Below are 21,232 nucleotides of genomic sequence, written 5' to 3'. Positions count from 1 at the left end.
AAGGGAACACTAAAATAACACATCTTAGATCTGAATGTATGAAATATTCTTATTAAATACTTTTTTTCTTTACATAGTTGAATGTGCTGACAACAAAATCACACAAATTATCAATGGAAATCAAATTTATCAACCCATGGAGGTCTGGATTTGGAGTCACACTCAAAATTAAAGTTCAAAACCACACTACAGTCTGATCCAACTTTGATGTAATGTCCTTAAAACAAGTCAAAATGAGGCTCAGTAGTGTGTGTGTGGCCTCCACGGGCCCGTATAACCTCCCTACAACGCCTGGTCATGCTCCTGATGAGGTGGCAGATGGTCTCCTGAGGGATCTCCTCCCAGACCTGGACTAAAGCATCCGCCAACTCCTGGACAGTCTGTGGTGCAACGTGGCGTTGGTGGATGGAGCGAGACATGATGTCCCAGATGTGCTCAATTGGATTCAGGTCTGGGGAATGGCCGGGCCAGTCCATAACATTAATGCCTTCCTCTTGCAGGAACTGCTGACACACTCCAGCCACATGAGGTCTTGCATTAGGAGGAACCCAGGGCCAACCGCACCAGCATATGGTCTCACAAGGGGTCTGAGGATCTCATCTCGGTACCTAATGGCAGTCAGGCTACCTCTGGCGAGCACATGGAGGGCTGTGCGGCCCCCCAAAGAAATGCCACTCCACACCATGACTGACCCACCACCAAACCGGTCATGCTGGAGGATGTTGCAGGCAGCAGAACGTTCTCCACGGCGTCTCCAGACTCTGTCACATGTGCTCAGTGTGAACCTGCTTTCATCTGTGAAGAGCACAGGGCGCCTTTCATCTGTGAAGAGCACAGGGCGCCAGTGGCAAATTTACCAATCTCTGTGTTCTCTGGCAAATGCCAAACGTCCTGCACGGTGTTGGGCTGTAAGCACAACCCCCACCTGTGGACGTCGGGCCCTCATACCACCCTCATGGAGTCTGTTTCTGACCGTTTGAGCAGACGCATGCACATTTGTGGCCTGCTGGAGGTCATTTTGTAGGGCTCTGGCAGTGCTCCTCCTGCTCCTCCTTGCACAAAAGCGGAGGTAGCGCTCCTGCTGCTGGGTTGTTGCCCTCCTACGGCCTCCTCCACGTCTCATGATGTACTGGCCTGTCTCCTGGTAGCACCTCCATGCTCTGGACACAACCCTGACAGACACAGCAAACTTTCTGGCCACAGCTCGCATTGATGTACCATCCTGGATGAGCTGCACTACCTGAGCCACTTGTGTGGGTTGTAGACTCCGTCTCATGCAACCACTAGAGTGAAAGCACCGCCAGCATTCAAAAGTGACCAAAACATCAACCAGGAAGCATAGGAACTGAGAAGTGGTCTGTGGTCACCACCTGCAGAAACACTCCTTTATTGGGGTGTCTTGCTAATTGCCTATAATTTCCCCCTGTTGTCTATTCCATTTGCACAACCGCATGTGAAATTTATTGCCAATCAGTGTTGCTTCCGAAGTGGACAGTTTGATTTCACAGAAGTATGATTGACTTGGAAGTACATTGTGTTTAAGTGTTCCCTTTTATTTTTTTGAGCAATGTATAACACAGCTTTGTATTTCACCCCTGTCACAAAAGCAAATGTTTTTGACCGTTTGGAACTTTACGGAGGAGAGCTGCTTTCTTCCGTTCAGACCAGTGCAGCTCACAAAAACGATTGCTGTACTTGTTTACGAAATGACACTTTTACCCTGTTCATGTAATGACCTAAAAAAAACTATTAGCAGGAACATGTTCAATCAGCGAGATGTGAGTTGTGTCCACCCTAGTAGCCCACACAGCTCTACCGGTAAAAACACAATTTTCTACAGCGCATTTGGTAACAATGACCCAGCAAATTACATTGGTTGTCCCGCATTAAAGCCTATGATTTTAATATTGTGAAAGCCATTTTACATCTGAACATGATCAGGTACAGTGTCTTCAGAAACCATTCATACCCCTCGACTTATTCCATATTTTGTTGTTAGAATTCAAAATGGATTACATTAGTTTTTTCTCTCACCCATCTGCATACAATACCCCATAATGACCAAGTAAAAACAAGTTTCTTGACATTTGTGCAAATTTATTGAAAATGAAATACATAAATGTAATTTACACTGAACGAAAATATAAAAGCTACAGTTCATATAAGGAATCAGTCAAATGATATTAGGTAATCTATGGATTTCACATGACTGGGAAGATGGGTATGCATGTAAGGGTCACAGATTCCTTAAAAAATATAATATGGAGGTGTAGATCAGAAAAACAGTTCGCATCTGGGGTGTCGTGCTGCATTGGTCACATCTCCTTTGCATAGAGTTGATCAAGCTGTTGATTGTGGACTGTGGAGTGTTGTCCTACTCCTCTTCAATGGCTGTGCGAAGTTGCTGGATATTAGTGGCAAATGGAACACACTGTTATACACCTGAATCCAGAGCATCGCAAACACGCTCCATGGGTGGTGACATGTCTGGTAAGTATGCAGGCCATGGAAGAACTGGGACATTTTTAGCTTCCAGGATTTGAGTACAGATCCTTGCGACATGGGGCCGTGCATTATCATGCTGGAACGTGGTGATGGTGGCGGATGAATGGTACAACAATGGGCCTCAGGATCTCGTCACAGTATCTCTGTGCATTCAAATTGCCATCAATGAAATGCAATTGTGTTCGTTGTCCGTAGCTTATGCCTGCCCATACCATAACCACACTGCAACCATGTGGCAAACCACTCGCTTACACAATACCATACACGCTGTCTGCCATCTGACCGGGAACAGTTGAAACCGGGATTCCATACACGCTCTCTGCCATCTGCCCAGTACAGTTGAAACCGGGATTCATATGTGAAGAGCACACTTCTCCAGCGTGCCAGTGGCCATTGAAGTTTAGCATTTACTTACTTACTGACTTTATTGTCCCCATGGGGAAATTGTTGCAGTGTCATGTACACATTTAAAGTGGCGTTTAAATACAAAACAAAATTGACAATACAACTTTCATACCAGTTACATACCAATTCAAGTCCGGGAGTAGTTCAAAGTCTGGGCACAGGGGGTGGCTTGGGTCTAAAATGATTTTGTGAGCCTTGCGGAGGGCCCTGACCTTAAAGATCTCATCCAGGCCTGTCTGTTTGACTCCATTTGCCAAATTAAGTAGGTTACAATGCATATCTGCAGTCAATTCAAGACACTGAGGACGATGAATTCACAAATGAGCTTCCCTGTGACAATTTGTGCAGAAATTCTTTGGTTGTGCAAACCCAAAGTTTCATAAGCTGTCTGGGTGGCTGGTCTCAGATGATCCTGCAGGTGAAGAAGCCAGATGTGGAGGTCCTGGGCTGCTGTGGTTACACGTGGTCTGCGGTTGTGAGGCCGGTTAGACGTACTGTCAAATTCTCTAAAATGACGTTGGAGGCGGCTTATGGTAAAGAAATTAACATTCAATTCTCTTGACGACCACCTCTGATGGGCATTCCTGCAGTCAGCATGCCAATTACACACTCCCTCAACTTGAAACATCTGTAATGATCATGCTAATTTAATAAGCTTCTTGATATGCACAACCTGTCAGGTCAAATGTATTGATCACATACACATGTTTAGCAGATATTATTGCGGGTGTAGCGAAATGTTTGTTTCTGGCTCTGACCACTGTCAGAGCTAGAAACACAGTAATATCTAACAGTAATATCTAAACATATCACAACATACCCAATACACACACATCTAAGTAAAGGAATTAAGAATATATAAATATTTGGACGAGCAATAGACTAAGATACTCATCTCATATACTGTAAGGCAAGATATGTAAACATTAAAGTGACTAGTGTTCGATTTATTGAAGTTGCCAGTGATTTGGATTATCTTGGCAAAGGAGAAATACGTGCATGGAACATTTCTGGGATCTTTTATTTCAGACTAGCACGCACTTATGCCATCATTTTGCTTTGATTGGCTTGTTAAGGATCATATCACCTTAACCGACACCCATCACAATTTGCATACTGCCCCAACAGATCCAGGGATGATGCAAACTGCCCTATTTTATTTTTATTTTACCTTTATTTAACTAGGCAAGTCAGTTAAGAACAAATTCTTATTTTCAATGACTGCCTAGGAATAGTGGGTTAACTGCCTGTTCAGGGGCAGAACGACAGATTTTGTACCTTGTCACCTCGGGGATTTGAACTTGCAACCTTTCGGTTACTGGTCCAATGCTCTAACCACTAGGCTACCCTGCTGCCCCCTGGACAAGAGGAATACCTATGTAAGAATGCTGCTCATCAACTACAGCTCAGCTTTCAATATAATAGGGCCCTCCAAGCTCATCACTAAGCTCGGGGCCCTGAGTCTGAATCCTGCCCTGTGCAACTGGGTCCTGGACTTCCTGACGGCCGACCCCAGGTGGTGAAGTTAGGCAACAACACCTACTCTACGCTGCTCCTCAACATAGGGCCCCACAAGGGTCCTGAGGCCCACTGTTATGCCATTCATCTGTCGCCATCACCTGTTTCAGCATGATAATGCATGGCCCCATGTCACAAGGATCTGTACACAATTCCTGGAAGCTAAAAATGGCCCAGTTTTTCCATGGGCTTTATACTCTCCAGGTGTGACCCAATGAGCATGTTTGGGATGCTCTGGATTGACGCGCAAGACCGCATGTTCCAGTTCCCGCCAATGTCCAGCAACTTCACACAGCCATCGAAGAAGAGTGGGACAACATTCCACAGGCCACAATCAACAGCCTGGTGCACTTTATGCGAAGGATATGTCTCGCTGCATGTGGCAAATGGTCACACCAGATACTGACTGGTTTTCTGATACACACCTCTACTTTTTAAAGGGATCTGTGACCAACAGATGCATATCTGTATGTAAAATCCATAAATTGGGGCCTAATGAATTTATTTCAATTTACTGATTTCCTTTATATGAACTGTAACTGTATTCAAATCTATGAAATTGTTGCATTTTTTTCTTCCGGTGTATATATTTATATTCCAGACTCTGTCATTGTTCATTCTTTTGGGTTTGTGTGTGTTTTTTGTTTTGTTAGGTATTACTGCACTGTTGGAGCTATATACAAAAGCATTTCACTGAACATCTGCAAATAGTGTACACCGCCAATACAATTTGATTGAGATTCAGTTTCAGTCAGTGGCCACTTGGAATAAAATAATAGGGGAGGGAGTCAGAGGAGTTACTCGACCGCCGTATACTTTTCATTGAAATCACTCGGAGATCATCAAGGGAGGAGTGTGTCCCCATTTCATGGCATTAGCACTTGGGAGACATATCCCGTATCCCGAACTTTGCACTTCAGCCCGTGTTGGGTTTCATGGCTTCTCCAAGTGCTTTTTACGGGAGTGATCCGTTTACAGTCACTAAATAGCATATTTCATTGCATAGACGTGTGCTGCTGCGGGCAGCATGCTTACAGAAATCAACACCCTGGAGATGTACTCGTTGGTGGACACCAATGACAGGGCCACCCGTGGGTGTGAATGTGTTTGCTTTTTCTCCTGGACTACTTTCCTCTCATACATCTGACACGAAGGAAAATCTGAGGAATCCGTGCCTCGGTGGAGGTTGCACAGTGATGAGGAAGATTGTGTAACCTTGTGGTCAACTTTCATTATGCAGTGCACATTGATCCATTGGGTTGAATAATATGCTCAGACAACATGCTGATTTTGAGAATGTGAACTAGTGTCTGTTTTACAAGCTCCAAGGTGCTAGCACAGACTCGCTGATTCAGTAGAACTGCTCTCACAGTATGTGACCTAACATATGCACCAGTGTTCACTAACTTGCTCTCTAGCCTTCCCCAAACCCCCTGGTCTGGTTCAGGTCTTTCTGGAACAGTTGACACCGTAAACCTCTCTCTTAGCCCCTCTTGTGCCGCCACACAGGTAAGGGAAGTGCTACAGGAGAGGCTTTGACTGGTGGTCAGCGTCTACTGTCTTGATTTCGAGATCCGGCAGGTGGTCTTTTTTTAGCCAGACTGAAAATAAGCTGCTACGTGTTGTTGCAGGTGGTGTTGTGGCAGAAGGCCAAGGTGTCCGATCACAGGATGGCTCTCATGGCTACACTCGGGCCCAACGCTGTGGCCCACCTGCTCCCCGTCCACCATCAACAACCAGAGGTCAGTCAAACACTCACACCAGCATCTCTCTGTCATGGGACTGGTTCAACCAAACCGGTAATCATAGATATAACGCTTCTGTCGTATTACAATAATGCAATTTAACTATGCTAAATAAGTGAAAAACAGAAATTGGATATTGGACCAACGTTGTTGTCCTTACCCCAGAAACTTCCCATCTGTTTTGATTGAACCCTCTTTCGAGTGGCTATCATAATGTAGTCTCAACATGGAATTGGATCAAGCAAAGCGACACATTAGCCACAGTCAAGGGCTTTAATGTTATACCTCAGTCCTGAAATATGTGAGCAGATGGCTGTTCTTGGAGGTGTTCACACAGAGCTTGACTTAAACATTGCTGGTTTTGCAGTGCTCAATGACACCAATTACTATTTTATTGACTTCTGTATCTCCCAAAAGTACACATCAGTCACTTTAAAAAACATTTGTATATATTTTTTTTACAATAAGTGCCCTGCCTCCAAAATAGAAAAAGAGGACATGTAAAGAGTCGGAGCACCATTTGACTCAAATAACGTGTGATGCAAATGGAAGGGGCAATCATGAAACGATACACCATAACTGTCTTTACAAGAAAAGGCCATTTGAGCCCTTGTGACAAATGTGGCACTGAATTAAATTCGAAGAGATTGTGTGACCCACGTGGTGCATGTGGATGGCCCAGTGTCATAGAGAGACATGGCACGGCTGCTCTGGCACCCAGCCACTCGTCCTCCCACTGCCCTCCAGTCTTGGCCAACACCAAGTTTCCCCAGAGACCCTCTCTCCATATCCTGGGTGTGTTCCACAGTGCATGGACCTTGCTCTGGATGGTGGTGGTTCAGCTGCAGAACGGACAGGTCCACCATGTTTGTGACTGACTGCAAGTGAGAAATACTAGACACCAAGCTTGGTAAATGACTGCACCAAGAACTCCTGCTTTCAAGCCAGTATATGATGTTGGTTGGCTGTTCGGCAGCCACGTCTATGCTCTTTTTCTCCTTGTGTGAGATTTGCTTTGTTGCTGGTAATTGAGTTGGCTGTGGAGCGTTAAGTTTCTGCTTTGTCATGGTAGGTGTTGTGTGGCTGCTACCTGCCGTGCATCCCTCGCCTAATGTGGCCTGACAGATACTGAGCACAAGTCCCTTTCCCTTGTTTGCTTTTGTTGTTATTTTTCAGCAGGACTCTGGGTCCTAGTTATGAGAAGGACCATGTATACTAAAGTTCAAAAGTTTGGGTTCACTTAGAAATGTCCTTGTTTTTGAAAGAAGAACATATTTTTTTTTTTGTCCATTAAAATAACATAAAATGTATCAGAAATGCAATGTAGACATTGTTAATGTTGTAAATGATTATTGTAGCTGGAAATGGCAGATTTATTTGAATTTTTATGGAATATCTACATAGGCGTACAGAGGCCCATTATCAGCAACCATCACTCCTGTGTTCCAATGGCACGTTGTGTTAGCTAATCCAGGTTCAGCATTTTAAAAGGCTAATTAATCATTAGAAACCCTTTTACAATTATGTTAGCACAGCTGAAAACCTTTGTGCTTATTTTAAAGAAGCAATAACACTGGCCTTCTTCAGACAAGTTGAGTATCTGAAGCATCAGCATTTGTGGGTTCGATTACAGGCTCAAAATGTCCAGAAACAAAGACCTTTCTTCTGAAACTCATCAGTCTATTCTTGTTCTGAGAAATAAAGGTGAGAAATTGCCAAGAAACTGAATCTCGTACTACTCCCTTCACAGAACAGTGCAAACTGTCTCTAACCAGAATAGAAAGAGGAGTGGGAGGCTCCGGTGCACAAATGAGCAAGAGAACAAGTACATTAGTGTCTAGTTTGAGAAACCGATGCCTCACAAGTCCTCAACTGGCAGTCTCATTAAATAGTACCCGCAAAACACCAGTCTCAACGTAAACAGTGAAGCGTCGATTCCGGGATGCTGGCCTTCTAGGCAGAGTTGCAAAGAAAAAGCCATATCTCAGACTGGCCAATAAAATGAAAAGATGAGGATGGGCAAAAGAACACATACACTGGACAGAGGAACTCTGCCTAGAAGGGCAGCATCCCGGATTTGCCTCTTCACTGTTTACGTTGAGACTGGTGTTTTGCGGGTACTATTTAATGAAGCTGCCAGTTGAGAATTTTTTTTTTAATCAGGACATTTTTCAGCTGTGCTAACATAATTACAAAAGGGTTTTCTAATGATCAAATTGCCTTTTTTACAATGCTAAATTTGGATTAGCTAACACAACGTGCCATTGGAACATGGGAGTGATGGTTGCTGATAATGGGCCCTTGCACGCCTATGTAGATATTCCATTAAAAATCAGCCGTTTCCAGCTACAATAGTCATTTACAACATTTAATAATGTCTACACTGTATTTATGATCAATTCGATGTTATTTTAATGGACAGAATGTGCTTTTTTTTTCCCAAGAACTTAGATATTTCTAAGCGACCACAAACTTTAGAACGGTAGTGTACGTGCCTATCCACAAACTGCATTGCATCAAACAACTGGCTTTTCATTTACTATGCGTTACGTTATGAGAAGTTTTGCATTGCTCATTAAAATGAGCAGTGTGCCGCTCTAAAACCAAAACAATGTGTCCCTGGAACTACATCTTCCATGTGTGAGGATAGTGTGTTGTTTTGTGGTACCACATTACATATAGCTCAGCTACATCGATGGCTTTGCAATAACATTAGCCTTAGGTCTGGCTCATGAAACTCATTATCCAGATAAGGATATGTTTTTCTCTACCAATTTAGATTTTTTTTCTCAACATTCTTAGAATGTCCTATAGACCCACCTTTTTAATTTATGCGGTGAGAGGTCTGCTTGAGTAATCAGTCATTAGCCAGGGAGAGATGATCACTCATCGGGTAGGACACCAAGCCAAGATGTGTTCCAGTTCCGCGCTCATGGGTGTGACACGTGCAGACAGACTGGGATACACAGCCAGGCCTGCTGCTCAGGTCACCTGAGAAAAGTTTGACTCAATCTTAGGACCCTGGCCTGTGTCAATCCTAGGACCTCTGTTTTTCAGATTTAGGTAGGTTGTCTTGCAGATTTCATATCTCAGACAGTTCTCACTTGGTTTGTTTAGTTATTTTCTCTTAACCTTGGTGCCTACTATATTGAACTATTTAATCTTTGGCAAGACATTGTTTAGAATCCCCCCCCCCCCCCCCCCCGTTTTCTCCCCAAATCCGTGGTATCCAATTGTTAGTAGTTACTATCTTGTCTCCTCGCTGCAACGAAGGTCGAAAGTAATAATAATAATAATAATAATAAGCCATGCGTCCTCCGAAACACAACTCAACCAAGCTTCACTGCTTCTTAACACACTGGGCATCCAACCCGGAAACCAGCCGCACCAATGTGTCAGAGGAAACACCGTGGACCTGGTTAGCGTGCTCTGCGCCCGGCCCGCCACAGGAGTCCCTGGTGCGCGATGAGACAAGGATATACCTACCGGCCTAACCCGGACGCCGCTAGGCCAATTGTGCGTCGTCCCCATGGACCTCCCGGGCCCGGCCGGCTGCGACAGAGCCTGGGCTCGTACCCAGAGTCTTCTGGTGGCACAGGCTGTTTGACATATTTTGTATACAAATATACTCATTGTCACTCCTTGATTGAGTGGACGCATCAAGAGGCTTAGCTGTAAGTGTGTCAACGAGTATCTGCAGGGAACCTGGGTCAGTTTTCTTTTTTTCTGTACTACTTTTGTAATTACGAGATCGGGGTCCTGTGGCAGTGAACACTGCTGCCAATGAGGCCCAGATTACCTCTACACGACCTCTACACGACCTCTACACGACTCCGCCTCGAGTAACCGAGCTCATTCATGGCCAGGTAGTCTGTGGGCAGGATCACCTGCATCAAAGTAATTGACAAATATTTTAAATAAGTAATGTACATGGCGGCTGTTAAGGTTTCAATGCCAGTAATTAGAGTTCGTTAAAACTCCAATTATATGGCCCGAATGCTTGTTAATTTAGAATTGTTTGCCTGAGTTATGCAGTACACCGTGGATAATTTGAGTAATTTGGAGCTGGTCCTCTTTTCACCAACACTTTTGTCCATCACATGCCGCCAACAGAAACCGTTTCCTAGAATTAAGAAGCTTGGAAACAGCAGTTTGTCATTGGTTGTCCAAACAGTTTTCAGGTGTGAACACGTGATGTTTCTTTTGAATATTTTTTTTGGAGTCCTTAAAGGGATACTTCACCCAAATTACAAAATGACTTTGGTTTCCTTACCCTGTAAGCAGTCTATGGACCAGGTATGGCAGCAAGCCATGCTTTTGTTTAGTTTCCCTTAGCACTGTTTCCACTTTCTAATGTTTTAGCATTTGTGGCACAAATCCCATTCAAGTCATGGGACCGATATGGGCATTTTTTTCATGCATTATGTCCAAATCATCTGAAATGGTCTAAAATGGATTGTGAAGCTCAACAAAGGCACTTATAGATGATTTGAACATGTGAGAAAAAATGTTAATATCAGTCCCATGACTTGAATGGGATTTGTGCCATAAGTGCCAAAGAGTTAACATATGGAAACTGTCCCAGGGAAACTAAACCAAAGCATGGATTGCTGTCATGCCTTGTTCAAGGATAGACATAGGAAACTAATATGTAATTTGGCTGAACTTTAAAGATGTGAAATCGTTAAGGATCTGGCATGAATCAATTTGATAGTGTACTTTTTAAAAAATCTCAAAGTCCCTGAGACTAGATTGTTCAAAGACTTGGTTTGAAGTTATTTAAGATTTTGGCGTGAAATGTTAAACATTCTAATGTTGGGTAACTGATTTTTGGTTAGAAAACACTAATGTAAGTGTTGTTTTTTTTTGTTGTGTTTTTTTGCCCTAGCACTACACTGCTGATTCACGTAATCAACTCATCAACAAGCTTTGATTATTTGAATCAGCTGTGTAGTGCTAGGGCAAAAACCAAAACGCGCTCGCCTAGGTAAACAAAAAATGCATAGACTGTCTCTCCTTGTCTATAGAAGGAAACAAATAAGTATGTTTTTAATTTGGGTAAAATGTACCTTTTTTTACATTTTTACATGGTATTTAAATTACAGATGCATTGTAAGTACAGTATTGGTACATATTGTTACAAATTATGCAAAAAGCATGTTTATTACATAGCTGCTGTAGTTAATGCGTACATTACATCATGATGATAGAAAAACAAATGAGTACTACTAACAGATTTAAATGACTTTTGCCCAAGGGATCCATGGAATATGTTTAAACTGTGTACTATTACTCATCTACAATATATGTTCAGATCACTGGCCAACATGGGCCTGGGAGGCTCTGAGACATTGGTATCCACAGTACTCCACCAATTATACATTTTTCGACTCATTACTTTAAATGCACTGTAATATAAGCTTTAAAACAACAATGTTTTCTTTCTGCCTCATGGCAAAATGTATAGAATTGCAGGATATTAGCTTGAAAAATGCAACATTTTCTTTGTCATGCTAAGAGGCTAGCCTTTAAGTGTTATTAACCCAGGGGGCGAGACTTGGTTCGTCCAGCTGTGCACTGCAGACGTTATAGTTGAACTCCTTGTAGGGCTAGGCGATATATTGAATTAATTAGATTGTGTTAAAACAAATTTGAATTAATGTTCCAAATGCCTATATCGCAAGAATTTAGTCATTTTTTTCCTACTTGTGTTTTTGAGTGTTTGTCTTTTTGGTCTCGTCTCCTTCTGTACTGTGCATGTTCCCACTCGCACACAGACGCCAAGCCCCTCCCCCACAATAACAATGCAAATAAATATAACTTCTTTCTCTCTGAATACAAGCAGTTTCAACTTGCTATTTGCATTTGAGGTTTGGTTCAACATAATCGGTCATATGGACCCTCACCCTCCATTTGGCAAATCCAACCATAATTCTATCCTGATTCCTGCTTACAAGCAAAAACTAAAGCAGGAAGTATCAGTGATTCGCTTGGTACGGAAGTGGGCAGATGATGCGGATGCTACACTACAGGACTGTTTTGCTAGCACAGACTGGAATATGTTCTGGGATTCATCCAATGGCATTGAGGAGTATAATGCAACAATGTGGATTAAGTCATGGGGTATGAATTCTTTCTGAAGGCATTGTAATTGTGCGTCAAAGCTTATTTAGAGAGAATCGCCCATAAGTAGGAAAAATTCTAGATATAATTATTTCGCAAAGCCCTTAACTCCCTGTAATACATTTTTATCGCACAAGAGTTGTTCTGATTATGAGGGGGGTCCCTGATGAATTTGCTATCACAAAAGGGAACCCCTGTATTACATTCTACCTGCCTGTGTAATATGCATGTTAATTGGCACTTGGTATGAAGTGAGATCAAAATGTAACTGTAAAAAAATGTTTTGCACTGATAAATTGTTCCCCAGTTATGTTGATTTTATTTCTTTTAACAGATCGTAATTGATGGATTCTTTCCCAGACCTGGTATGGATTGCTCTTTAGCAAGCTCCAGTAACCCCGACAAAACATTTATCTTTGTGAATGATCGACCTGTCCACCAGAAGGATGTCCTGAAGGTAAAAACATTTTTTGTGTTAATGAAATGTACATATGTTTGTTTGTTTGGTTTAGGTAAAGGAAATCGGCAGCCAATGGGATAGAGGTGTTCTATAAACAAGAGCTTTTGAAGTTGCTTGGACAGAGTGTTTGTTGTCCTGTAATTGTACAGTGCGTTTTCACTAGCGCTAGGACGATAAACCAAACATTATTGATCATACCGATCACTTATCGGTGGCCTTTTGATTTAGTTCATTATGATAAGTAGCCTATACTAGAGAAATGTGAAGTTTGAAAATAAATAATTGTTCTAATAAGGGTGATTTGTTAATGGGACAATTGATGGCTACAACCATCAAACTATTACTAGTAGTTTCAAGGATAATAAAAACATATATTTTTTTAAAACAGTGGTTCATATTAGTGTTATAAACCTATCATTCTATTTATTTTTCACATCAATTCAGGCACTAAAAGCACACCCAGTAGTATTTTTATTTAACACACCCAGTAGTATTTTTTTTATTTTACATAAAGTTGCTCCAGCTGAAGACAATGCATACAGCATAAAACCCAAAAGCTTATTTCCATTGCAGTCCTCTGAAGTATTACTTTGTCATCGTATAGGCCTGTCTATTATCCCCAATGTAGCTCTTGTAGCATTTACATAACAAAGTGACGCATTGCTCATAGTATCATTGCAGTTCATATGCCTTCTTTCTGCTTGACCATCAGGTGGTCCGGCAGCACTTCCTGGCTCAGTACCCGGCAGACTCTGCCCTCAATCGTTATCCCACTGTGATGCTCAATATCACTGTTCCCTCATCCACTGTAGACGTTAACCTGACACCCGACAAGACCCAGATTCTGCTCCAGAACAAGGTGCCGTTTTCTATTATTTTATCAATTTCCTTGCAGACCGGTTGAAAGATTAGAGAACTAAGGGGAAACAGAATATGATGGGGGGTAGCTGCAGAACCAGTTACCAGTCAATTTAGACATTTTGGCTTTCAGACTGATTCAACTGCGAATGTGCAATACAAGATCCATTTAGCAAATTCACGATTTCCTTACGTGTAGCCTCTGCGGTACAGCAAGGAATCCACGTACTTGCTTTGGCTAGTAAATGTTACGGCCTTTTAACTTGAACTTCTCCTATATGTAACTCCTCAAAACAAATTGATTTGATTTTATAAAAATAGAAAGTGCTGACCGTAAACAGTAAGTTGACAATCAGTTCTGCACCCACCACCATTTGAAATAAGATGAGCTGACCAGTGCTGTAATTAACCACAGAAATTAAATGAACAGTTTACCTGGTTGCACAGCCATTTCCTGTAAGCAGAAAGGGAAAAGTGAACAGCATGGGCATTCGTGTGTGTGTGTGTGGTATTTCTCACTGAGACTTTGACTCTCAGGTTGCCGTGCTGGCTGCACTGGAGACGCTGTTGGTTTCCTTCTATGGCCCTGGGTTGGGGTCTGCCACTGAGGCTACACCAGTCACTACAGAATATGATGGAGGTAGCGGCCTGCATGCTGGCCCATCACTGGGCGACTGTAGGGGAAATGCTGAGTTGGAGGACAGTCTTGCGGAGCACAGTGTCAGAGTGGCCAAAGCTCCATCTGACTGCAGTGATGGCTCTCTATCCAGGGTAGTGGCTGGTGACCAGACAGCAGACACTAGCTCCTCCTCTTCCTCTGAAGACTGGATAGTTAACCTAAATCCAGGGGACTTTGACCTGGCATTTCCACAATTGGAAGATTACATGGCTTCGACCGGCACCGGGACAACAAATCCAGGCACGGCCAAAGGCCTGGAGAGGCTCGACAACCACCACCAAGGTCATGACAAAGGCAAAGACGTTGAGCAGTTATCAGCAGTGAGTTGGAGCCGAGGAACAGCTCTGACAGACCCCTCCACAGGCGAGCCGTTGCAGCCCGTCAAGATCCACCTGGCCACCGGATGGAGCAGTGACCTTGGCCAGGTCAAGGCCAATGGTCAGAGCAGCCCTGGTAAAAAGGTGTCCAACGCTATAACGGAGAAACGGGCGGCGCTGACGGCCTACGACTTGATCAATAACCGTGCCATGAGGACACCCCTGTCCCCTGCCGCCCTGTTTGAGAGGGAGACCCGGGCGTCAGTTCTCCAGGAGAAGCCCACAGCCAGCCTCCAGGACATCACCACTGCCGTGCAGGAGCGATGGAAAAACCTGGGGGAGGAGGACCGAAAAAAGTGGGTTTCCAGACTTCACTTTTGAAGCAGTTGTTTCCATTTGGTATTATTAGCAAGGCAAAAAAAAGGTTGACCTGTCACTTGCATGTGTAAAATATGGCCCAGGAAATTTTGCTTGGCATATTCATGTTGCTACCCAGACAGAGAATTGTTGAGATGAGCTATGTTTATATTTTCCAGACAACTGAATCTGATTACTAGGTTACATGGTCAATATTTTCCACTGTAAAACAGGTATTCTGCATGATGAAATATCTCCCCTTTTTCCAAAGTATGCCATGCATCTTAGGCACTCAAAAGTATTTTGCTAGTCAGACGCTTAACAGATTTAACTTAATATTCTGTATGTGGACACGCACTAACCCTCTTCTCTGTCTCGCCTGTCTGGTACGGCTTGTTTCTAGTTGAAGACGTCAGAAAGATCTTAATCAGCAAGTGCAAAAGAAGGGTATTGATTTATGAATATGTTCTAGTATTTTGATTTGTTGTGTTTTTGACAAATAATAAGATGTAGGCGAACGAAACAGATGATCTACACTGTATACAAAACATTAAGAACACCTGCTCTTTCCATGACAGACTGACCAGGTGAAAGCTTTGATTCCTTATTGATGTCACTTGTTAAATCCATTTCAACTCGTGTAGATGAATGGGAGGAGAGACCGGTTAAAGAATTACTTTTAAGCCTTTAGAGAATTGAGACGTGGATTGTTCTGTATGTGTTCCATTCAGAGGGTGAATGGGCAAGACAACATATTTAAGCCCATTTTGAACAGGGTATGGTAGTAGGTGACAGCACACCGGTTTGTCAAGAACTGCAACTGCTGGGTTTCTCACTCTCAACAGTTTCCCTTGTGTATCAAGAATGGTCCACCACCCAAAGGACATCCAGCATCCCTGTGGGACATTTCAGCACCGTGTAGAGTCCATGCCCCGACGAATTGAGGCTCTTCTGAGGGCAAAATCAGGTGTTCCTAATGTTAGGTGTATGAATGAATATAGTTTTAGAAAAAATATTGGATCATTTTGTTAGGACTTTATAATAACACCATGTAATAACACATTTATAATGGATTAGTTAAATACTTTATTCATTTACCAATCATTACACCATTCATACAATGTTTGATATGGGTCCTTTATAAACCATTTACTAATCATTAGTTAAGTATTTTTGCTTGGCCTCAAAAGTGTGGCCTATTTATGCTTTATAAGTATATAAGCTGATGCTCCTTAAGTTCTCAAAATAGCCAAGAGCATAACCAATGGTTAAAGAATAAGCATACAACACAGGATGTTAAAGGAAATATGTCAACCATTTTATTCACAAACAGTGAAACTGTTGCAAGGAATTGAGTGAGAGTTGTAATGTAACTGTTTTGCTAATGTCAACCTAGTGAGTGGTAGTTAATCATGAAACGGGGAGATGTAGCCTACAACTAGTGGACTTTTTATTCCTTTGCTACTGATGTGTGACTGTTAAGTGAAATGTTAAGTGTACAATGCATGGCGAAAAGTATGTGGACACCTGCTTGTCGAATCTCATTCCAAAATCATGGGCATTAATATGAAGTTGGTCCCCACCCTTTTGCTGCTATAGTATGTTTGCTTACATTCCCAGCTAACAAGATGCTTGTTTTTTTTTTCTTCCTGTTTCTACCGATGCAATTCATTTGGAAACTGGCCCAGCTTCGTAACTAATCGGATAACATTGTCAAACTCCGTAGTTAGTCTGTCAGGCAAGAGTTGATTGGAGGAGATTGAGTTTGTGTGTGTGTGGAATGGGAGGTGTGTAACTGTCACACAATTTTTTTTTTATGGAACCCCTTATTAGGAAGAGTATGTGTATGGTTAAGGAAGAATAAAGAACAGAAGGAAGAGCGAGATTATGTTCCTAACCACAATTGTATCCTATTTGTTGCTCCTCTCCCTCTGTTACTCTAGGTCAGTGTTAGAGAAGGAAGTGATGTGGAGATTCAGGGCTCAGCAGCAAAAGGCAGGTAGGAAGAGGAGTTAGAGATGATGGGAGGGATAGAGATGAGGAGGGAAAAAGGAAGAGGAGAGTGAAAAGGAGGGGGGAGAGGAGGGAGGGGAAGGAGAGCACACATGAGAGGGGAGCCTATGTTTCCATCGAGTGTGTCTGCCCCAAGTCCAACCATTCACCCTTGTACCACACAGCCTGGGCCTGAAGTGACAGTGGCAGGGGTTTTGGAGTGATCTTTAAGTGGTAGGACCTTATATTGGTTCACATGGACCGGGTTGTAACTCATTTGAAAGCAGGTGAAGTTTTGAGGGTGTGTGGTGTGCGTCCTGAGTGGACACGGGGCAGAAAGTGTGAGATGTGTAGAAACCTCTCTTTAGGTGCTCTACGTATTCTGTGCCACTTTGCAGGATGGGGCCGTGCTTCCAGAAGTTCCATGACATGTTGTAGACTAGATGGAAACACAAACATGACCGTGTGAAATATGAATTGTCCTACAAATATTTAATATGAAGTTGGTCGCCCCTTTGCTCCAATAACAGCCTCCACTCTTCTGTTAAAGCTTTCCATTAGATGTTGGAACATTGCTGCAGGGACTTGTTTCCATTCAGCCACGAGCATTAGTGATGTCGGACACTGATGTTGGGTGATTAGGCCTGTCTTGCAGTCGCCGTTCCAATTAATCTCAAAAGTGTTCAATGGGGTTGGTCAGGGCTCAAGTTCTTTCACACCAATCTCGACAAACCATATCTGTATGGAACTCGCTTTGTGCATGGGGGCATTGCCATGCTGAAACAGGAAAGGGCCTTCCCCAAACTGTTGCCACAATGTTGGAAGCACAGAATTGTCTAGAATGTAATTGTATGCTGTAGCATTAAGAATTCCCTTCACTGGAACTAAGGGGCTTAGCCCGGACCATGAAAAACAGCCCCAGACCATTATTCATCCTCTACCTTTAAAAAATAAATATATTTCACCTTTATTTAACCAGGTAGGCCAGGTGAGAACAAGTTCTCATTTACAACTGTGACCTGGACAAGATAAAGCAAAGCAGTGGGACAAAAACAACAGTTACACATGGGATAAACAAACATACAGTCAGTAACACAATACAAAAATATATGTAGTAAGGTTAGGGAGGTAAGGCAATAAACAGGCCATAGTGGTGAAATTACAATCTAGCATTAAGACTGGAGTGATAGATGTGCAGATGATGATGTGCAAGTAGAGATACTGGCGTACAAAAGAGCAAAACAAATTAACAATATGGGGATGAGGTAGTTGTGTGTGTGTGTGTGTGTGTGTGTGTGTGTGTGTGTGTGTGTGTGTGTGTGTGTGTGTGTGTGTGTGTGTGTGTGTGTGTGTGTGTGTGTGTGTGTGTGTGTGTGTGCTATTTACAGATGGGCTGTGTACAGGTACAGTGATCGGGAAGCTGCTCTGACGGCTGATGCTTAAAGTTAGAGGGGGAGATTTAAGGCTCCAGCTTTGGTGATTTTTGCAATTCATTCCAGTCATTGGCAGCAAAGAACAGGAATGAAAGGCAGCCAAAGGGGGTGTTGGCTTTGGAGATGACCAGTGAAATAATACTTCTAGAGCGCGTGCTACGGGTTGGTGTTGCTATGGTGACCAGCGAGCTGAGATAAGGCGGGACTTTACGTAGCAAAGACTTATAGATGACCTGGAGCTAGTGGGTTTGGCGACGAATATGTAGCGGGGGTCAGCCAACGAGAGCATACAGGTCACAGTGGTGGGTAGTATATGGGGCTTTGGTGACAGACTACATCCAATTTGCTGAGTAAAGTGTTGGAAGCTATTTTGTAAATGACATCGCCAAAGTCAAGGATCGATAGCATAGTTTTATGAGGGTATGTTTGGCAGCATGAGCGAAGGAGGCTTTGTTGCAAAATAAGAAGCCGATTTTTGGATTGGAGATGCTTAATGTGAGTCTGGAAGGAGAGTTTAGTCTAACCAGACACTTAGGTATTTGTAGTTGTCCACATATTCTAAGTCAGAACCGTCCCGAGTAGTGAAGCTGTACAGGCGGGTGAGTGCGGGCAGCAATCCGTTGAAGAGCATGCATTTCGTTTTACTAGCATTTAAGAGCAGTTGGAGGCCACGGAAGGAGTGTTGTATGGCATTGAAGCTTGTTTGGAGGTTTGTTAACACGGTGTCCAAGAAAGGGTCAGATCTATACAGAATGGTGTTGTCTGCATGGAGGTGGATCAGAGAATCACACACAGCAAGAGCGACATCATTGATATATATACAGAGAAAAGAGTTGGCCCGAGAATTGAACCCTGTGGCACCTCTAGAGACTGCAAGAGGTCCAGACAACAGGCCCTCTGATTTGACACACTGAACTCTATCTGAGAAGTTGGCACTATGCATTGGGGCAGGTAGCGTTCTCCTGGCATCTGCCAAAACCAGATTTGTCCGTTGGACTGCAAGAGGGTGAAGCGTGATTAATCACTACAGAGAACGCGTTTCCATTGCTCCAGAGTTGAATGGTGGCAAGCTTTACACCACTCCAGCCGGCTGCTCGGGCATGGAAACCCATTTCCTGAATCTCCAGAAGAACAGTTCTTACGCTGACGTTTCTTCCAGAGGCAGTTTGGAACTCGTTCTGTGAGCTTGTGTGGCCTTCCACTTCGTGGCTGAGCTGTTGTTGCTGCTAGATGTTTCCACTTCACATTAACAGCACTTACAGTTGACCAGGGCAGACATTTTACGAACTGACCTGTTGGACAGGTGGCATCCTATGACGGTGCCACGTTGAATGTCACTGAACACTTCAATAAGGCCATTCTACTGCCAATGTTTGTCTATGGAGATGGCATGGCTGTGTGCTCGATTTTATTCACCTTTCAGAAACGGGTGTGGCTGAAGGCCACATTTGAAGGCGTGTCCGTATACAGTTGAAGTCAGAAGTTTACAAAACATTAAATCGTTTTTCAACAACTCCATATATTTCTTGTTAAAAAACTATAGTTTTGGCAAGTCGGTTAGGACATCTACTTTGTGCACGAGAAGTCAATTTTCCAACAATTGTTTACAGACAGATTATTTCACTTATAATTCACTATCACAATGCCAGTGGGTCAGAAGTTTACATACACTAAGTTGACTGTGCCTTTAAACAGCTTGGAAAATTCCAGAAAATTATGTCATGGCTTTAGAAGCTTCTGATAGGCTAATTGACATAATTTCAGTTAATTAGAGGTGTACCTGTGGATGCATTTCAAGGCCTACCTTAAAATTCAGTGCCTCTTTGCTTGATGTGAAAATGTGAAAATCCAAAGAAATCAGCCAAGACCTCAAACAAAATTGTAGACCTCCACAAGTCTGGTTCATCCTTGGGCGCTATTTCCAAACGCCTGAAGGTACCACGTTCATCTGTACAAACAATAGTAGGCAAGTATAAACACCATGGGACCACTCAGCCGTCATACCACTCAGGAAGGAGAAGTGTTCTGTCTCCTAGAGATGAATGTACTTTGGTGCGAAAAGTGCAAATCAATCCCCAGAACAGCAGCAAAGGACCTTGTGAAGATGCTGGAGGAAACAGGTACGAAAGTATCTATATCCACAGTAAAATGAGTCCTAAATCGACATAACCTGAAAGGCCGCTCAGCAAGGAAGAAGCCACTGCTCCAAAACCGCCATAAAAAAGCCAGACTACGGTTTGCAACTGCACATGGGGACAAAGATTGTACTTTTTGGAGAATTGTCCTCTGGTCTGATGAAACAAAAATAGAACTGTTTGGTCATATTTGTTATGTTTGGAGGGAAAAGGGGGAGGCTTGCAAGCTGAAGAACACCGTCCCAACCGAGAAGCACAGTGGTGGCAGCAGCATGTTGTGGGGGTGCTTTGCTGCAGGAGGAACTGATACACTTCACAGAATAGATGGCATGAGGTAGTAAAATTGTGGATATATTGAAGCAACATCTCAAGACATCAGTCAGGAAGTCAAATCTTGGTCACAAATTAGTCTTCTAAATGGATAATGACCCCAAGCATACTTCCAAAGTTGTGGCAAAATGGCTTAAGGACAACAAAGTCAAGGTATTGGAGTGGCCATCACAAAGCCCTGACCATCATTCCTATAGAAAATTTGTGGGCAGAACTGTAAAAGCGTGTGCGAGCAAGGAGGCCTACAAACCTGACTCAGTTACACCAGCTCTGTCAGGAGGAATGGGCAAGAATTCACCCAACTTATTACCTGAAATGTTTGACCCAAGTTAAATAATGTAAAGGCAATGCTTCCAAATACTAATTGAGTGTATG

General features: G+C 43.0%; 1 protein-coding gene across 4 annotated transcripts in view; it reads left to right on the top strand.

The window, feature by feature from the left end:
• Positions 1-21,232, top strand: part of pms1 (PMS1 homolog 1, mismatch repair system component) — a 54,910-nt gene that overhangs the window by 6,169 nt on the left and 27,509 nt on the right. For all 4 annotated transcript variants that reach the window (XM_046359954.1, XM_046359937.1, XM_046359928.1 and 1 more), the window contains exons 6-9: positions 6,060-6,170; positions 12,631-12,753; positions 13,469-13,615; positions 14,152-14,966. In XM_046359954.1, coding sequence (XP_046215910.1) covers positions 6,060-6,170; positions 12,631-12,753; positions 13,469-13,615; positions 14,152-14,966 — 1,196 coding nt within the window. The remainder of the gene's footprint in view (positions 1-6,059; positions 6,171-12,630; positions 12,754-13,468; positions 13,616-14,151; positions 14,967-21,232) is intronic.

Source organism: Oncorhynchus gorbuscha, linkage group LG01 (assembly GCF_021184085.1).
Source record: "Oncorhynchus gorbuscha isolate QuinsamMale2020 ecotype Even-year linkage group LG01, OgorEven_v1.0, whole genome shotgun sequence".
Taxonomy (NCBI): Eukaryota; Metazoa; Chordata; class Actinopteri; order Salmoniformes; family Salmonidae; genus Oncorhynchus; species Oncorhynchus gorbuscha.
This window is presented reverse-complemented; position numbering and strand designations above follow the sequence as displayed.